The sequence below is a fragment of the Trachemys scripta genome, chromosome 10 (assembly GCF_013100865.1).
Source record: "Trachemys scripta elegans isolate TJP31775 chromosome 10, CAS_Tse_1.0, whole genome shotgun sequence".
Classification (NCBI taxonomy): Eukaryota; Metazoa; Chordata; order Testudines; family Emydidae; genus Trachemys; species Trachemys scripta.
In genome coordinates this window covers 42047462-42062475 of record NC_048307.1, presented here as the reverse complement: position 1 = coordinate 42062475, position 15014 = coordinate 42047462, and the positions used below count along the sequence as shown (strand labels likewise).

The 15014-nt window shown below is 41.8% G+C and overlaps 1 protein-coding gene across 10 annotated transcripts in view; it reads left to right on the top strand.

The window, feature by feature from the left end:
- Positions 1 to 15014, top strand: part of NEO1 (neogenin 1) — a 535617-nt gene that overhangs the window by 468382 nt on the left and 52221 nt on the right. For all 10 annotated transcript variants that reach the window (XM_034783480.1, XM_034783479.1, XM_034783474.1 and 7 more), the window contains 2 exons: positions 7825 to 7893; positions 10040 to 10187. In XM_034783480.1, the coding sequence (XP_034639371.1) occupies positions 7825 to 7893; positions 10040 to 10187 (217 nt within the window). The remainder of the gene's footprint in view (positions 1 to 7824; positions 7894 to 10039; positions 10188 to 15014) is intronic.

The window sequence follows — 15014 nt, the reverse complement described above, 5'->3', positions numbered from 1 at the left end:
GAACTGAGAGGATGCAGGGCCAGCCGGTCCCCTTATACTGGCGCATGAGTGTGCACCACAAGAGGGTGCTAGAGCCAGCCCACTGGATACCACTGAGGGAAAAATCTCCAGCAATGGTGCATGCAGTGCACACCACACCTAAAGTGGAATAGATATGAGCAACAAATCTTGAAGAACAACAGTTACGGAAAGGTTAGTAACCATTTTTTTTTCCTCAAGTGATGGAGAATTCACCATCTCTCTAGGTAAGTTGTTCCACTGGTTAATTAATAATAACTGTTAAAAATGTGCATCTTATTTCTAGTCACATTTTGTCTAGCTTCAGTTTGTAGCCATGAGATTGCAGTAGCCGTTGTCTTCTAGACTAAAGAGCTGTCTGTATTAAAAATCTTCTCCGTGTGTAGGTACATACAGACTGTAATCAAGACACTTCTTAATTTCTCTTGGCTAAACTAAATAGATGAAATGTCTTTCGTCCTCCCTGTAAGGCAGGTACTAAGACCTCTGATCATTCTTGTGGTGCTTGTGTGAACCCTTTCCAATTAATCACTTCAAAGTGTGGACCCTAGAACTGGACACAGTATTCCAGCAATGGGGTGAATTTTTCAAAAGTGCCTAAATGACATAACATGCAAGGTGAAGTTTTCAAAAGTGACTTAGGCACTTAGGAGCCCAAGTCTCATTGGCTTTTTGTGAGATGTAGCCTGCAAAGTGCCTAAGTCACTTTTGAAACCTTGACTTTACCTCTTAAGATACACGTAGGCATTTTGAAAATTTTACCCACAGTCTCAATGCTGTATTCAATTATATTACCACCTCATCTTGTGTTAATTCTTCTAGCCACTGCAAAGCACTGGGAGCTTCTGTTGAGTTGGTTATTCACCATTATCCCTAAGTTCCTTTCAGAGTTACTGATTTCCAAAATACAGTCCCCTGCCTCTGTGTGAAATTTTGTTCCTAAATGTGTACTCTTGCACTTGGCTGTATTAAAATGCATATTGATCAGGTGAGCCCAGCTTACCAAGTGATCCACTTTGCTCTGTAGAACTAATCTTTCATTATTATTTACCACTCTGCCAGTTTTTATGTCATCTACAAACTTTACCAGCAATTAATTTATATATTCTTTCAGACCATTGATAATCATGTTTGATGATATTGAGATAAGAACAGTTAATTGCAGGATCCCACTAAAAACACCCATTTTGGATAATGATCTTTGACTTTAGTAAACTTTTGATACTGTCTCACATGACCTTCTCATAAACAAACTAGGGAAATGTAACCTAGATGGAGCTACTATAAGGTGGGTGCAAACTGGTTGGAAAACCATTCTCAGAGAGTAGTGATCAATGGTTCACTGTCATGCTGGAAGGGCATAATGAGTGGGGTCCCGCAGGGATCAGTTCTGGATCCGGTTTTGTTCAATATCTTCATCAATGATTTAGATAATGGCATACAGAGTACACTTATAAAGTTTGTGGACAATACCAAGCTGGGAGGGGTTGCAAGTGCTTTGGAGGATAGGATTAAAATTCAAAATGATCTGGACAAATGGTCTGAAGTAAATAGGATGCAATTCAATAAGGACAAATGCAAAGTACTCCACTTAGGAATGAACAATCAGCTGCACACATACAAAATGGGAAATGACTGCCTAGGAAAGATTACTGCAGAAAGGGACCAGGGGGTCATAGTGGACCACAAGCTAAATATGGGTCAACAGTATAACACTGTTGCAAAAAAAGTGAACATCATTCTGGGATGTATTAGCAGGAGTGTTGTAAGCAAGACACAAGAAGTAGTTCTTCTGCTGTACTCCACGCTGATTAGGCCTCAACTGGAGTATTGTGTCCAGTTCTGGGCACCACATTTCAGGAAAGATGTGGACAAATTGGAGAAAGTCCAGAGAAGAGCAACAAAAATGATTAAAGGTCTAGAAAACATGACCTATGAGGGAAGATTGAAAAAATTAGGTTTGTTTAGTCTGGAGAAGAGAAGACTGAGAGGGGACATAACAGTTTTCAAGTACATAAAAGGTTGTTACAAGAAGGAGGGAGAAAAATTGTTCTTAACCTCTGAGGATAGGACAAGAAGCAATGGGCTTAACATGCAGCAAGGGAGGTTTAGATTGGACATTAGGAAAACCATTGTCAGGGTGGTTAAGCACTGGAATAAATTGCTTAGGCAGGTTATGGAATGTCCATCATTGGAGATTTTTAAGAGCAGGTTAGACAAACACCTGTCAGGAATGGTCTAGATCAGGGGTCAGCAACCTTTCAGAAGTGGTGTGCCAAGTCTTCATTTATTCACTCTAATTTAAGGTTTCACGTTTCAGTAATACATTTTAACGTTTTTAGAAGGTCTCTTTCTATAAGTCTGTAATATATAACTAAACTATTGTTGTATGTAAAGTAAAAAGGGTTTTTAAAATGTTTAAGAAACTTCTTTTAAAATTAAATTAAAATGCAGAGCCCCCCAGACCAGTGGCCAGGACCCGGGCAGTGTGAGTGCCACTGAAAATCAGCTCATGTGCCGCCTTTGGCACGCATGCCATAGGTTGCCTATCCCAGGTCTAGATAATACCTAGTCCTGCCATGAGTGCAGGGGACTGGACTAGATGACCTCTTGAGGTCCCTTCCAGTCCTATGATTCCTGTTAGAAGTTTTTAAGATCTATCTGTTACCCAGTTTTTAATCCATTTAGTGTGTGCCGCGTTGATTTTGTGTATTGCTAATTTTAATCAGAATGTTGTTCAGTATTAAGTAAAATACCTTACAGAAGTCTATATATGTTATGTCTGCACAATTACCTTTGTCATCCAAATTCATAATCTGATCCAAAAAATTGTATCAAGTTTGACAAGATCCATTTTACATAAAAGTAGGCATGAATTATGCTACCATCTTTTAATTCTTTAGTGATTCCATTCCATATCAGCCTTTCCATGATTTGCCTGGTTTCAATATGTGGTTCAATGTCCAGATATTACCAGACTAAAGTTATCCAGGCCATCCCATTTACCCTTTTAAAATACTGGCACATTAGCTTTTTTTCCTAGTCCTCTGATGCTTCCCCAATGATGTTCCAATATCTGTTAAATACCAATGTCGATGGGTAAGAGAACTCCTTGGCCAATTCTTTCAAAACTCTTAATTGCAAGTTATCTGGTCCTGCAGATTTAAAAATGTTTACCTTCAGTACTTGCTGTTTAACATTTTGCCTATTACTGTATTTCATTATCACTGTAAGATGTGAATATTTTATCCAGTTTCTTTCCAAATACAGAACAAAAATACTTACTCAACACATCTATCCTTTCTGCATTGACAATTTTACCATTTCTATCTAGCAATGTACCTACACAATTGTTAGAATTTATTTTATTTCTCATATATTTAACAAATTCCTTCTTACTGTCTTTAATCTAGTGTATTTTCTGTCTTTTTCATTGAGCCCTTATCAATTGTCTGTATTGCGTAACTGTTAATTTATAGAGATTGCTGTCAACTTCCCCCTGTTTCCATTATATCTCTATAATCATTTTTATTGCTTTTTCAACTTCCCATCTTAATCAGGATGATGTCTTAACCTTATGAGCCTTCTTTCATGACTGCAGAATTGTAGGGATTTGGGTGTCAAAATTTCAGGGTAACTGCATCTGTATTCCCCTTCTGTGGTTCCTTGAGGGCACATACAACCCTTGATGGAGGGTTCCGTCTCCCAGTGTCACGTGTCTCTCCCTCCTGACTCTAGGGGGTTTAAGGCAGCACAGTTCCCTGCCTTACACTGTGATATCCCCAGCAAGCCAGTCTGCCTAAAGGCCAGTGCCTGTGCTTTGCCTTCTCTCCAAGAGCTATGCACCAGTTACAAGTTACCACACAGCTCTTTCTAAGCAGCACCTTTATTCTTAAGGTTAAATTACAGAGAAAACATAAAAGCAATAAAATTTCCTAGATGCGTATTAGAAACTTACCAAAGGTCACCCCATCAGTCATAGAGGCCTTAGTGGGCCAAAATCTTTCCAACCCTTCTGCAAGGATTGGGGACCGCCTTTGGACAAAAAGTCCTGTCTGTTTGCTGGATCAGAAAGAAGGCCTGAGTTAATTTAAATACTGTCTTGTTATGCCAAAAGCCCTTTGTCTGTTGATCTCTGGAAAATCGAGTTTGAACCTTCATATGCAGTCCTCCCCTGGGTGGGGAAACCTCTCTAGATGTGTTTTCCACCTAGGGGATTCAACTTAATCACCTCCTACTGTTTTTGGTTTCTAGAGGAGCTGTAATAATTCTCCCCCTTGGAGTTGCATACAGTCCCTGGCCCACAGTGAAACAAACTTAATACAGTATGCTCCCCAAAGATATCGCATAGGATTGCAATATCTGTCATACTGGGCATCTATTTTTCACATTTCTAACTGTGTATATATATATATGTAGGTGTAAAAAGTGAATGTGTGTGTTGCCACACATTTACCATCAACCTCTTCTATTATTCTAACTTTGGCATAATAGCAATTTTGTATTGTCATTATTTTAATGATAAGTCAGTGGAGAAAGAACCAGGATATATGTATAGAAACAGAATTGTAGGGCTGGAAGGCACTTTGAGTCCGGCCCCCTGCACTGTGGCATGACCAAATAAACCTAGACAATCCCTGACAGGTGTTTGTCCAACCTGTTCTTAAACCTCCAATGACAGGATTCCACAAGCTCCCTTGCAGTTTAACTATCCTTAGAGTTAAAATAATTTTCCTAATATCTAACCTAAATCTCCTTTACTGCAGATTAAGCCCATTACTTCTTATCCTACCTTCGGGGGACAAGAAGAACAATTGATCACTGTCCTCTTTATAAGAGCCCTTAACATATGTGAAGTCTTTTATCCCTCCATAGTTGTCTTTTCTCTGGACTAAACATACCCCGTTTTTTTAATCTTTCCTTACAGGCCAGGGTTCTAAACCTTTTATTACTTCTTTTTTTCTCTCCTGTGTACTCTCTCCAATTTGTCCACATCTTTTTTAAAGTGTGGCACCCAAAACTGCACACAGAAATCCAGCCGAGGCCTCATCAGTCCCAAATAGAGTGGAACAGTTACCTCCCATTTCTTATATATGACACCATTGTAAATACTCCCCAAGAATATTAGCCTTTTTTGCAGCCGCATCACTTTTTTGACTCCTGTTCAGTCATATCCACTGTAACCCGCAGAGCCTTTCCAGCAGTACTACCACCTAGCCAGCTGTTCCCCATTTTGTAGCTGCGCATTTGATGTTTTTTCTTGCACTTGTCTCTGTTGTATCTTCTCTGCTAGAAAGGTTCTGCTGACTCAGTAGGGGTGCTGACACTAGATTTGAACTTGTGATTCTGTGTGTCTTGCTGCTGCAGCAGATTACCTAAATTAGTTCTGAGTTATAATAATAGTGAACATATGGTAAAATAAAAAGAGAGCTGCACTCTAATTATTAGGTCACTTGTATCAGGGCCGGATTAACCTTTTGTGGGTCCCAGTGCCAAACATATTTGTGGGCCCCCATGTAGTCATTGTGCTCTCCAACTGTGGGCCTGGTCTGGCAGTGCCATTGGTGCCATAGTATATCCGGTACTGAATCTCAGAGACATTTTTCATTTTGATCACACACCTCTGCATGACTATATGCATTGCCATACACAGCTCCCTCAGCCCCCTGCTTTTCTCATTTAGCTGTACACCCATGTGGGTTTACCAGTGTCCACAGTGAGCAGTGATCAGGGGAAACTCCCCACAGATTTATCTCCCTCCTCATTCAGACCTTCTATAGCCATGTCTCCAGTACCACCCTATGTCACCAGTCACTGTATATGGTTCTGGTCTCAGCTCAAAGTTCCAAAGCCAGTAGATACCTGATCAATTCTGACAAATGCCTCCCTCAGCACCCATCCTACTATTTGAGCAAGACACTTGCAAACACCATTTCCCCAAAGTGAGGACTTAGGCCCTAGGAACCCCAAGTCACCAGCTTTTCTCCCTCTGCTCCCATCTGCATACTAGTCTACTACCTGGTCAGCACTACCTCTCCCCATGCCTGTTTCCCTTCTACCTTGGACGCTATTCTCCCCTGCAAGTCCTCTTTCCCTGCTTCCCTTGACATTCCTTTCCTACAGGTGACCTCTGTTCCTTGAGGTTAACTCCAGTTTCTTTATCTGCTCCTAGCTTAATGGCCCCCAGTAGTCACAGAGCCATCTGCAGCTTCTCTGGCTACAGCCATGGGGCCAATTGCCAGAGGTCCAGCCTTAGATAGCTGTAGCTACATGGTGTCAATTCCCAGGCTGAACATGCTTGAACCTTGCAACGGCAACACTATGGACTCTAAATCCTCAGCACTAGCCCTAGGCAGCTGCAGTCTCTGCAGTTAGGCACTTCCCTCCTCTAGGCCATGGCTTTAAGTACCTGAGATGTCCATCACCTGCAGCAGAGGCCACCAATTCCCACGCGCCTCTCAGCTAGCACATAGTGGAGCAGAAAGTGCATCCTGAATGATTTTGGAGGCTGGAGTCCCAGGGGGTTCCCATCCCTGAGCAGCAGCTCTCCAAGAAGCTCACATGGCCCCCTTCCACTGTGGGACTAAGACCCTATGAAGACAGTGGAGTTACCCAGTGTATAACCAGTTCTGTCCAAAGCCTGTTGAAGTGAGTGTAATTCAGCATAGTGCATTCTATGCTGCACTGGTTTACTATTGTAATGGGGAGGTCTCACATTAAGCAACACCTCCTACAGCACCTAACTTTCTGAGAGGCTTCCTATCCAGTTACTAAATGTAAGCCCGCTTCGCTTACAAGGGCTGAAAATATCAGGTAGTATGGTTACAAAAGCAAGGCACTTCTGAATTCAGTAGGAATTTTCGATGTGCACAGAACACAGACAGGACTGGCTCCCGCATGGTTACAAAACTGCAGTAAAGTGGAACAATTTTCAGCTTGTGTGATTGGAGGATATCTGGATCCATATTATAAGACTGTCCTACATAAATGAGGAAAAGTTGAGGTGTCTTTGTTATTCTTTTGTTCCACTAGGTAACAGTAGTTCAGATTCTTGAAGTGAATATGTTATTTGCCTTCAGTTTAGTAATGAATCAGCTGGCAAATAGATGTACCTCCATTGTCATCCACTAATCACACTGCTCTGTCCAGAACTTTAAGTAATTTTTAAGTGTGTTGTCTCTGAAAGACAGTCCAGAAGCAGCTAGACTTGTTCTCTTAACGTCCACTAAAAAGATTTTTCTGACTGCAGTGTCACTTTCCGGGTGCGGGGAGGAGCACCAAAAAAATTGCCTTGCAAGCTTGTATGGATAAGCAAAGACTGACTACGTCTAAGATACATTCCCATTGTTTATATGTTTCTGTCTCCTAACCAGGCTTGTAATTCTGGGGCCAGAAAAAGGAACTTAGCATGTTGTATATGCTATTGTTCAGTGATGCCCAAGTAGATATAACCCCAAATGTAAGCATCTAGGAAGTCTATTGGCTATCATGGTTACAAATCATCCTCTCTTTTTATTGATATTTTAAAAATGTAATAAAAAGGAAACAGCCCAACTTACTGAGAAAAGCAGTATCCGCCTGTTAGGTGGTAGCCCTTCTCAACTGTTTCTGTGTTTGGAGGTATTCAGAGTTTGCTGGACTTGTTGGGAACATCTCCGGTGGAGTGTATTTGCTATTTATGTCCATATGAAAACAAAACTTGTACAATATAGGTCCAAGATGATACAGGTTTTGGAAATGAATAGCTAGGAGATGAAGAAAGTTTATCACATAAATGGTATTTATTAATGTAATTTTTTTCCCCAGCATTAGGGTCTGCAGGAAAAGGAAGTCGGCCATTGGATATAGGACCTGACTACAAACCACCCATGAGTGGTAAGTCCTTTATAAAGCATTTCAGCAGAGACCTATTAGGCTGAAATTCAGTATGTCTTGGTATAATGGTGTGTGATGTGATATGTCTCCTAAAATATGAAGCTATTATTTACAGCCCTGAACACATCTTTTCCAATAATTGCAGTTTTCCCCTTTTATGAACCATTTGATATTAGCAGTTCACAAATAAGACTGGGAAAATAATTTAGCATGTTACTATAATATAGTCCTTGTCCACCGTGAAAGAACAAATGGGATCAAAAATGTTTATAAGCACCAGATTTCAATTATGTCACCAAACCTTTTCCCAGCCTAGTTTAAAACGACTGCCACTATGTACCAGTGACATAATAGGGTCAAGAAGAAAAAAATCTTGCTCTTAAACCTTCCCCTCATTTGCATTTAGTATCATGAAAGCCTTGCACTGAGGTACCACTGGTTACAGCTGCATAAAATGTATCTTATTTTAAAGAAAAATGATCATTGTAGTAATGCCAATAATGTATTAACTGTGGTTACTGTGTCCAAAGGAATGCCTGATACCCTTTAGTTCCAGCAGGGTCTTTTTCATTGCATACTTGTCAGCTTTCCTGGATATGTTTTCAGGCCCGTCTTCCCTTTCACCGTCCACCAGACATCTTTCTAGAGACAGCAAAGTACAATTCCCCAACATCCTAGAGGCTTGGACTGTAAAAGAAGAGAGCTGCTATTAGCACAGTGCTGTTCTCTGGAAGCAGCATGCTGGGATGGATTTTGTTTTAAATTATGGAAGATATTTGAAATTAAAGGTTTATATTTTACTTTGAAACTTATACTTCTGAGCCACCCCTGGGAAACTATTTTCTTTGAACAAAAATGTAATTTGTGTGCTTGATTGTTATTTTTGTTTTGTTTTAATTTGAGATGCCACAAAATTCAGATCCAGAAGTAAACTTTTGCCCAAGTTCAAGGATCCAGGTCAGACCCATTACAGAAACAGTGGTACCCTGGGCCACAAACTCCAGATTCCAATATTTCCAAAGTTCCAGGGCAGGGCAGGGATAATGAGTTCATTCATATGACAGAAGACTGTCTGGACATTGGAGACACATGGTGCAGGAAGGGGTAACTGAATAGGGAGTTAGGTAATAATAATAATAATAATAATCTGTAGCTCTTTATAGCACTTGTCACCAGTGCATCTCAAAGCTCTTTACAAAGGAAGGTCAGTGTCATTATCCCCATTTCACAGATGAGGAAACTGAGGCGCGGATAGGTAATGGGAAGGCCCCTGCAGATGGCACTCTTACAGCCCCAGACTATTGGGGTATTGGAGTGTGTGTTCCAGTGGGCTTCTGTCCTCTTGCCCTAATCTCTGCTGGGACCCGCCCAGGCATCCTCAACAACAGTAGTAGAGTGGGAGAACCTGTGGGGCCTCAGAAGGAGATACAGTCAGGTGATAGAATTCTTACATTAGTTGGTCCAGTGACATGCAATGAGCATGTTCGTTGTTCCCTTGGAGACTCCTTAGAGATTGCTAAGGGGAGCAGTTGATCAGATGTCATTATATATAAGCATACCCTGTGCCTATCTATTGGCATATTATCCTGTCTCAACATTTTCAGTACAAATAGGACTTAACCGATTGATTTTTATATAACAATTCTTTTCTCTTAATCAGAAGTGCTCATGCAAATACATTTTAATGTGAAGACTCATTGCTGCTTTGCAGGTTAACTATGCCAGCCTCTCACGTATTGAACCTCTTTATTGTGATATAGTTGGGTGTCTCACCACACCTGAATGGTTTTAGCAGCAACTGTAGGTATCATTACGTAATTTTTAATGGGCTATCATGTGGAAATAGATCAGCAAAATGTTATATAGGAGAAAAGAATAATTGTACAGAGCCATAATCAGGTAATTATACATGGTCATAATCAGGTGATGATGTGCAAATGTTTAAATAACAAAAGATAAGAGCGAGAGTACTTAATATGAAATGCACCAGCTGAGCCAAGATTAGTTTCTATCTGACACTCTGTACTTCCTTCAGGCTCCCCATTACTGTTGATTCCTTTTTGCATCCTGCGGTGTGGAGCTTTTTCTCAAGTAAATGCTTTGTATAACAAGTGCTTTCCTCTCCCCCCCCCCACCCCTCTTACAGGCAGTAACAGTCCTCATGGAAGCCCCACATCCCCCCTGGATAGCAATATGCTTCTAGTCATAATAGTATCTGTTGGAGTGATCACCATTGTGATAGTGGTGATTGTTGCGGTCTTCTGCACTCGTCGCACCACCTCTCACCAGAAAAAGTAAGATGTGCTTTACTCTGTTCTAGTTTTCTCCCTTTATTCAGTTACTTAATAGCTGTATCTATGACTGCAAGAGTAGTGACATCCCCATTATGACCTCACAATTGCAGCTGGTACTGGCAAAGGCTTAGAAAACATTCCATCTGAAATTGTTGGTACAACCCTCAGCCATTCATGCACTTTCTTTGCCCTTATCTATCAATATCAATTGTGTCTTATGTGGGTTGAATTTAAGTCAGTTAATTATTATATAGATCTACGCCACTAACACTAGCAGTTTAAGGGTGGCTGTTTCCTTGGCTTCACTGATGAAAGAGTTAAATATCTTACTCCAACAAAAGGTGATGCCATTTTAGATTTAGTACTGTAAGTAACAAGGCCCTTAGAGAAGAACTCATTGTAGAGGTTCAAGTGATCTTGAATTAATTCACTTTAAACTAAATGGAAGGATAAACAAAAATAGGTCTTCAGCCAGGGTCCTTGATTTCAAATGGGCAGACTTAAAAAATTAAGGGAATTAGTTAGGGAAGTGGACTGGACTGAAGAAGGATCTGAATGTGGAGGAAGCCTAGAATTACTTTTAAGTCAAAGTTGCAGCAACTCTCTGAAGCCTGCATCCCAAGCAAAGGAGAAGAATTGTAGGGAAGGGTCACAGACCAAATGGATGAACAAGCATCTCAAACAGGTTATTAAGAGAAAGCAGAAAGCCCACAAGGAATGGAAGAAATGGTGGATCAGCAAGGAAAGCTACATCTTGGAGGTCAGAAAGCATAGGGAAAATGTGAGAACTGCCAAAAGCCAAACAGAATTGGACCTTGCAAAGGAAATTAAATCAATAATGAACGGTTATTTAGCCATTTAAATATAAAGAAAACAAGGAAAGAATAAATGGAACCACTAAGCACTGAGGATGGAGTGGAGATTAAAGATAATCTAGGTATGGCCCAACACCTAAATGAATACTTTGACTTGGTTTTTAATAAGGGTAATGAGGATTTGAAGGTCACTGACAGGGTGGCGAATGGGAACAAGGATGGAAGCTAAACTCAAACAGCTTAATGAGACCAAATCGGGAGGGCTGAATAACCTCCATCCACATTAAAGGAACTGGCACATGAAATTACAAGCCCAATGGCAAGGATTTTAATGAATCAATAAACTTGGGAGTCATACCCTATGACTGGAGAATTGCAAATATACTGTAGCTATATTTAAGAAAGTGGGAGTGGGGAGTGATCCAGAAAATTTACAGGCTTGTTAATTTGACCTAAATTGTATGCAAGATCTTTTGAAAGAGAGAGTAATTCTTCTTGGTGTATGTACAACATGCCTCAGGTGGCCCCTGACCAGGATTCATCACCAAATTTGGTCCACTGGTTGGATCATTAGCTTCCCCGGCTTGGGCCAGGCACTGACTGGGAGTGCAACGTGAACATTGATCCATGTCCCCCAGAGAGTGGTTAAGGCCATAGAGATAAACAATAATTGGGATAAAATACAACATGGTTTTACAAAAGATAGATTGTGCCAGACCAACCCAAGTTCTTTCTTTAAGAAGATAACCAACTTTCTACATAAAGGAAGTGAAGTAGATCTAATTTACTTGAATGTCAGTAAAGCATTTGATACAGTTTCACGTGGGAAATTATTATTTAAATTGAGAGGATGGGGATTAAGATGAGATTGAAAGGTGGGAATGGGGCTAAAGGGGGACTACAATGGGTCATGCTGAAAGGCGAACTGTCCGGCTGGAGGGAGGTTGCTAGTGAAGTTCACTTAGGGACTAACATCAAGATTTTTTGCCATAAACTGGGGAGGTATCAGTTGGAAGTGACAGAGGAGGAGAAAAACTTAGGCGTATTGGTCTATCACAGTATGACTATGAGCCACTAATGTGGTATGGCCGTGAAAATGGCTGATTCAGTCCTAGGATGCATCAGGCAAGGTATTTCCAGTAGAGATAGGGAAGTGTTATTACCATTATACAAGGCACTGGTGAGACCTCATCTGAAGTATTGTGTGTAATTCTGGTGTCCAATGTTTAAGAAAGATGAATTCAGACTGTAATAGATGCAGAGAAGGGCTACTAGGATGATGAGAGGAATTGAAAACCTATGTTACGAGAGGAGACTTACAGAACTTGATTTGTTTAGCCTAAGAAAACAAAGGATATGGGGAGATGTGATTGCTGTCTATAAATATGTCAGAGGGATAAACATCAGGCAGGAAGAGGTATTAAACTGGCCATCAATAAGTTTAGGTTTGAAATTAGATAGATGAAGGTTTCTAACCATCAGAGGAGTGAAGTTTTGGAACAGCTTCCCAAGGGAAGTAGGGAGGGGCAAAGACTGAGCTTGATAAATTTATGGAGGATATGGGATGATGAGACTGCCAATGATGGCATAGGACCCATCCACAACTGCTATTAGCAAATTTTCCCAATGGTTGGAGATGGGACACTAGAGAGGGAGGGCTCTGAGTTACTTTAGAGAATTCTTTCCCTGGTGTCTGGCTGGTGGGTCTTACTCACATGCTCAGGGTCTATTTGATCACCATGTTTGGAGTCAGGAAGGAATTTTCTCCCAGGTCAGATTGGCAGGCACCCTGGGGGGGTGTATTTGCCTTCCTCTGCAGGGTGGGGCACAGATCACTTGCTGCTTTGAACTAGAGAAGCGGTTCTCAAACTGTGGGTCAGGACCCCAAAGTGGGTCCCGACCTAGTTTTAATGGGGTCACCAGAGCTAGTGTTAGACTTGCTGGGGCCTGAAACTGAAACCAAAGCATGAGGCTGGGGCTGAGGCCAGGCGGACCAAAGCCCAAAGGCTTCAGCCCCAGGCAGGGGGCCTGTAGCCTGAACCCCGCCACCCAGGGCTGAAGCTGTAGCCTGAGCCCCATTGCCCACGGCTGAAGCTGAAGCCTGAGCCCTGCCACCCAGGGACGAAGCCCTTGCTTTGGCCCTGGGCAGTGAGTGGGGCTCAGACTACAGGCCCCCTGCCGAGGGCTGAAGCCCTTGGGCTTTGGCTTTGGTCTGCCTGCCCACCTGGGGCGGCAGGGCTTAGGCGGACTCAGGCTTCAGTCCCCCTCCTGGGGCCGTGTAGTAATTTTTGTTGTCAGAAGGGGGATGTGTTGCAATGAAGTTTGAGAATCCTTGAACTAGAGTAAATGGTGGATTTTCTGTCATTAAAGTCTTTAAATCAAGGTTTGAGGACTTCAGTAAGTCAGCCAGAAGTTATAGGCCCACTAAAGGAATGGGTGGGTGGGTGAGGTTCTGTGGCCTGCAGTGTGCAGGAGGTCAGACTAGATGATCATGATGTTTCCTTCTGGCCTTAGTCTCTGAGTCTAATAATGACATGATGCCCCCCACCTATTCACCATCCATGAGGGGAAAGGCAGTAACACATACAGGTAGATGAACACAGCTTTCCCAGCACAGATAAAAACTTCATTAAATGAAACTTTCCAAAACTCAACCAGAGAAGAGAGCACCCTACATTTTGACTAGTGATTTTGGGTGCCTCCATTTTTTAGTTGCTTTAGAGTTGTAAAAGAGTGCGGAGAGCCCTCCCTATGAAAAATCCAGCCCCTTTAAGGTGTCTCAATTTGGAAAATAAAAATCATTGATCACTTCAAAATTTAGGCCAGTGTGTTTATAACTGAGGTACCAGGCAAGTCAGTCTGAATCTGATTGGCCTTATTGGTAAAGTAAATAGAAAATTCTTCAGTGTGAAAGTTGACAGCTAAGGCAAGAAAGACTCCCCTAACTGCCTCCAACTCTGAGCAGTTCTGCGAGGTGAGACTTTGTTCATTTGCTCTGTCACAGCAGTTTCTTTTTTTCTTGTCTGTACAATATAGGCACCAAACTCTTTCTGGCTCGGATTGAATTTTCAACCAGTTCCCACAGCTTTCTCCTCCGGTCACTGGCCATGTTTAAACCATGGTAATTTATAAGGATGACACAAAGATGGAAGATATCTAGGTGCTAGTGTTTCAGTGTTTATGACTAAGAGGTTGTTGCAGCTTTCCACTAAGCCATCAGAACAGAGTACTTCAATGGATAAGCAGCAGTGTCTGCTAGGGAAGCTTGCTTTTTCGTTAGTGCTGCCTTCCCTTCTTCCTAACACTTAGCCCTGCTCTACATTGAAAAGTTATATTGGCATAAATATGTCCGTTGGGGTGTGAAAAAACGACCACACTGACTGATGTAGCTTTGCCAATGTTAACGCCCAGTGTAGATGCGGCTGTGTCGATGGAAGAGGGCTTCCATCGATGCCTTCTGTCAGTGTAGTCTGTGTCTACACTATGGTGCTATGCCGGTATGAGCTCCATAGTGTAAACATACCCTTAGTGAACTTCAAGTCTCCACTTAAAATCTTTTTGGATTTGAGTGACATTTAGTGTAATGCATCCCTGATTCTTTGTATGAAAGATTTATATGCAAAAGTTGCTTGGTTCTATTATTAGTCTTGTCCTTTCTGCAGAAAAGGACCTGGGGATTACAGTGGACAAGAAGCTGGATATGAGTCAACAGTGTGCCCTTGTTGCCAAGAAGGCTAACGGCATATTGGGCTGCATTAGTAGGCGCATTGCCAGCAGATCGAGGGAAGTGATTATTTCCCTCTGTTCGGCAATGGTGAGGCCACATCTGGAGTATTGCATCCAGTTTTGGGCCCACTACTACAGAAAGGATGTGGACAAATTGGAGAGATCCCAGCGGGAGGGCAACAAAAATGATTAGGGGTCTGGGGCACATGACTTACGAGGAGAGGCTGAGGGAACTGGGGTTATTTAGTCTGCAGAAGAGGAGTGAGGGAGGATTTGATAGCAGCCT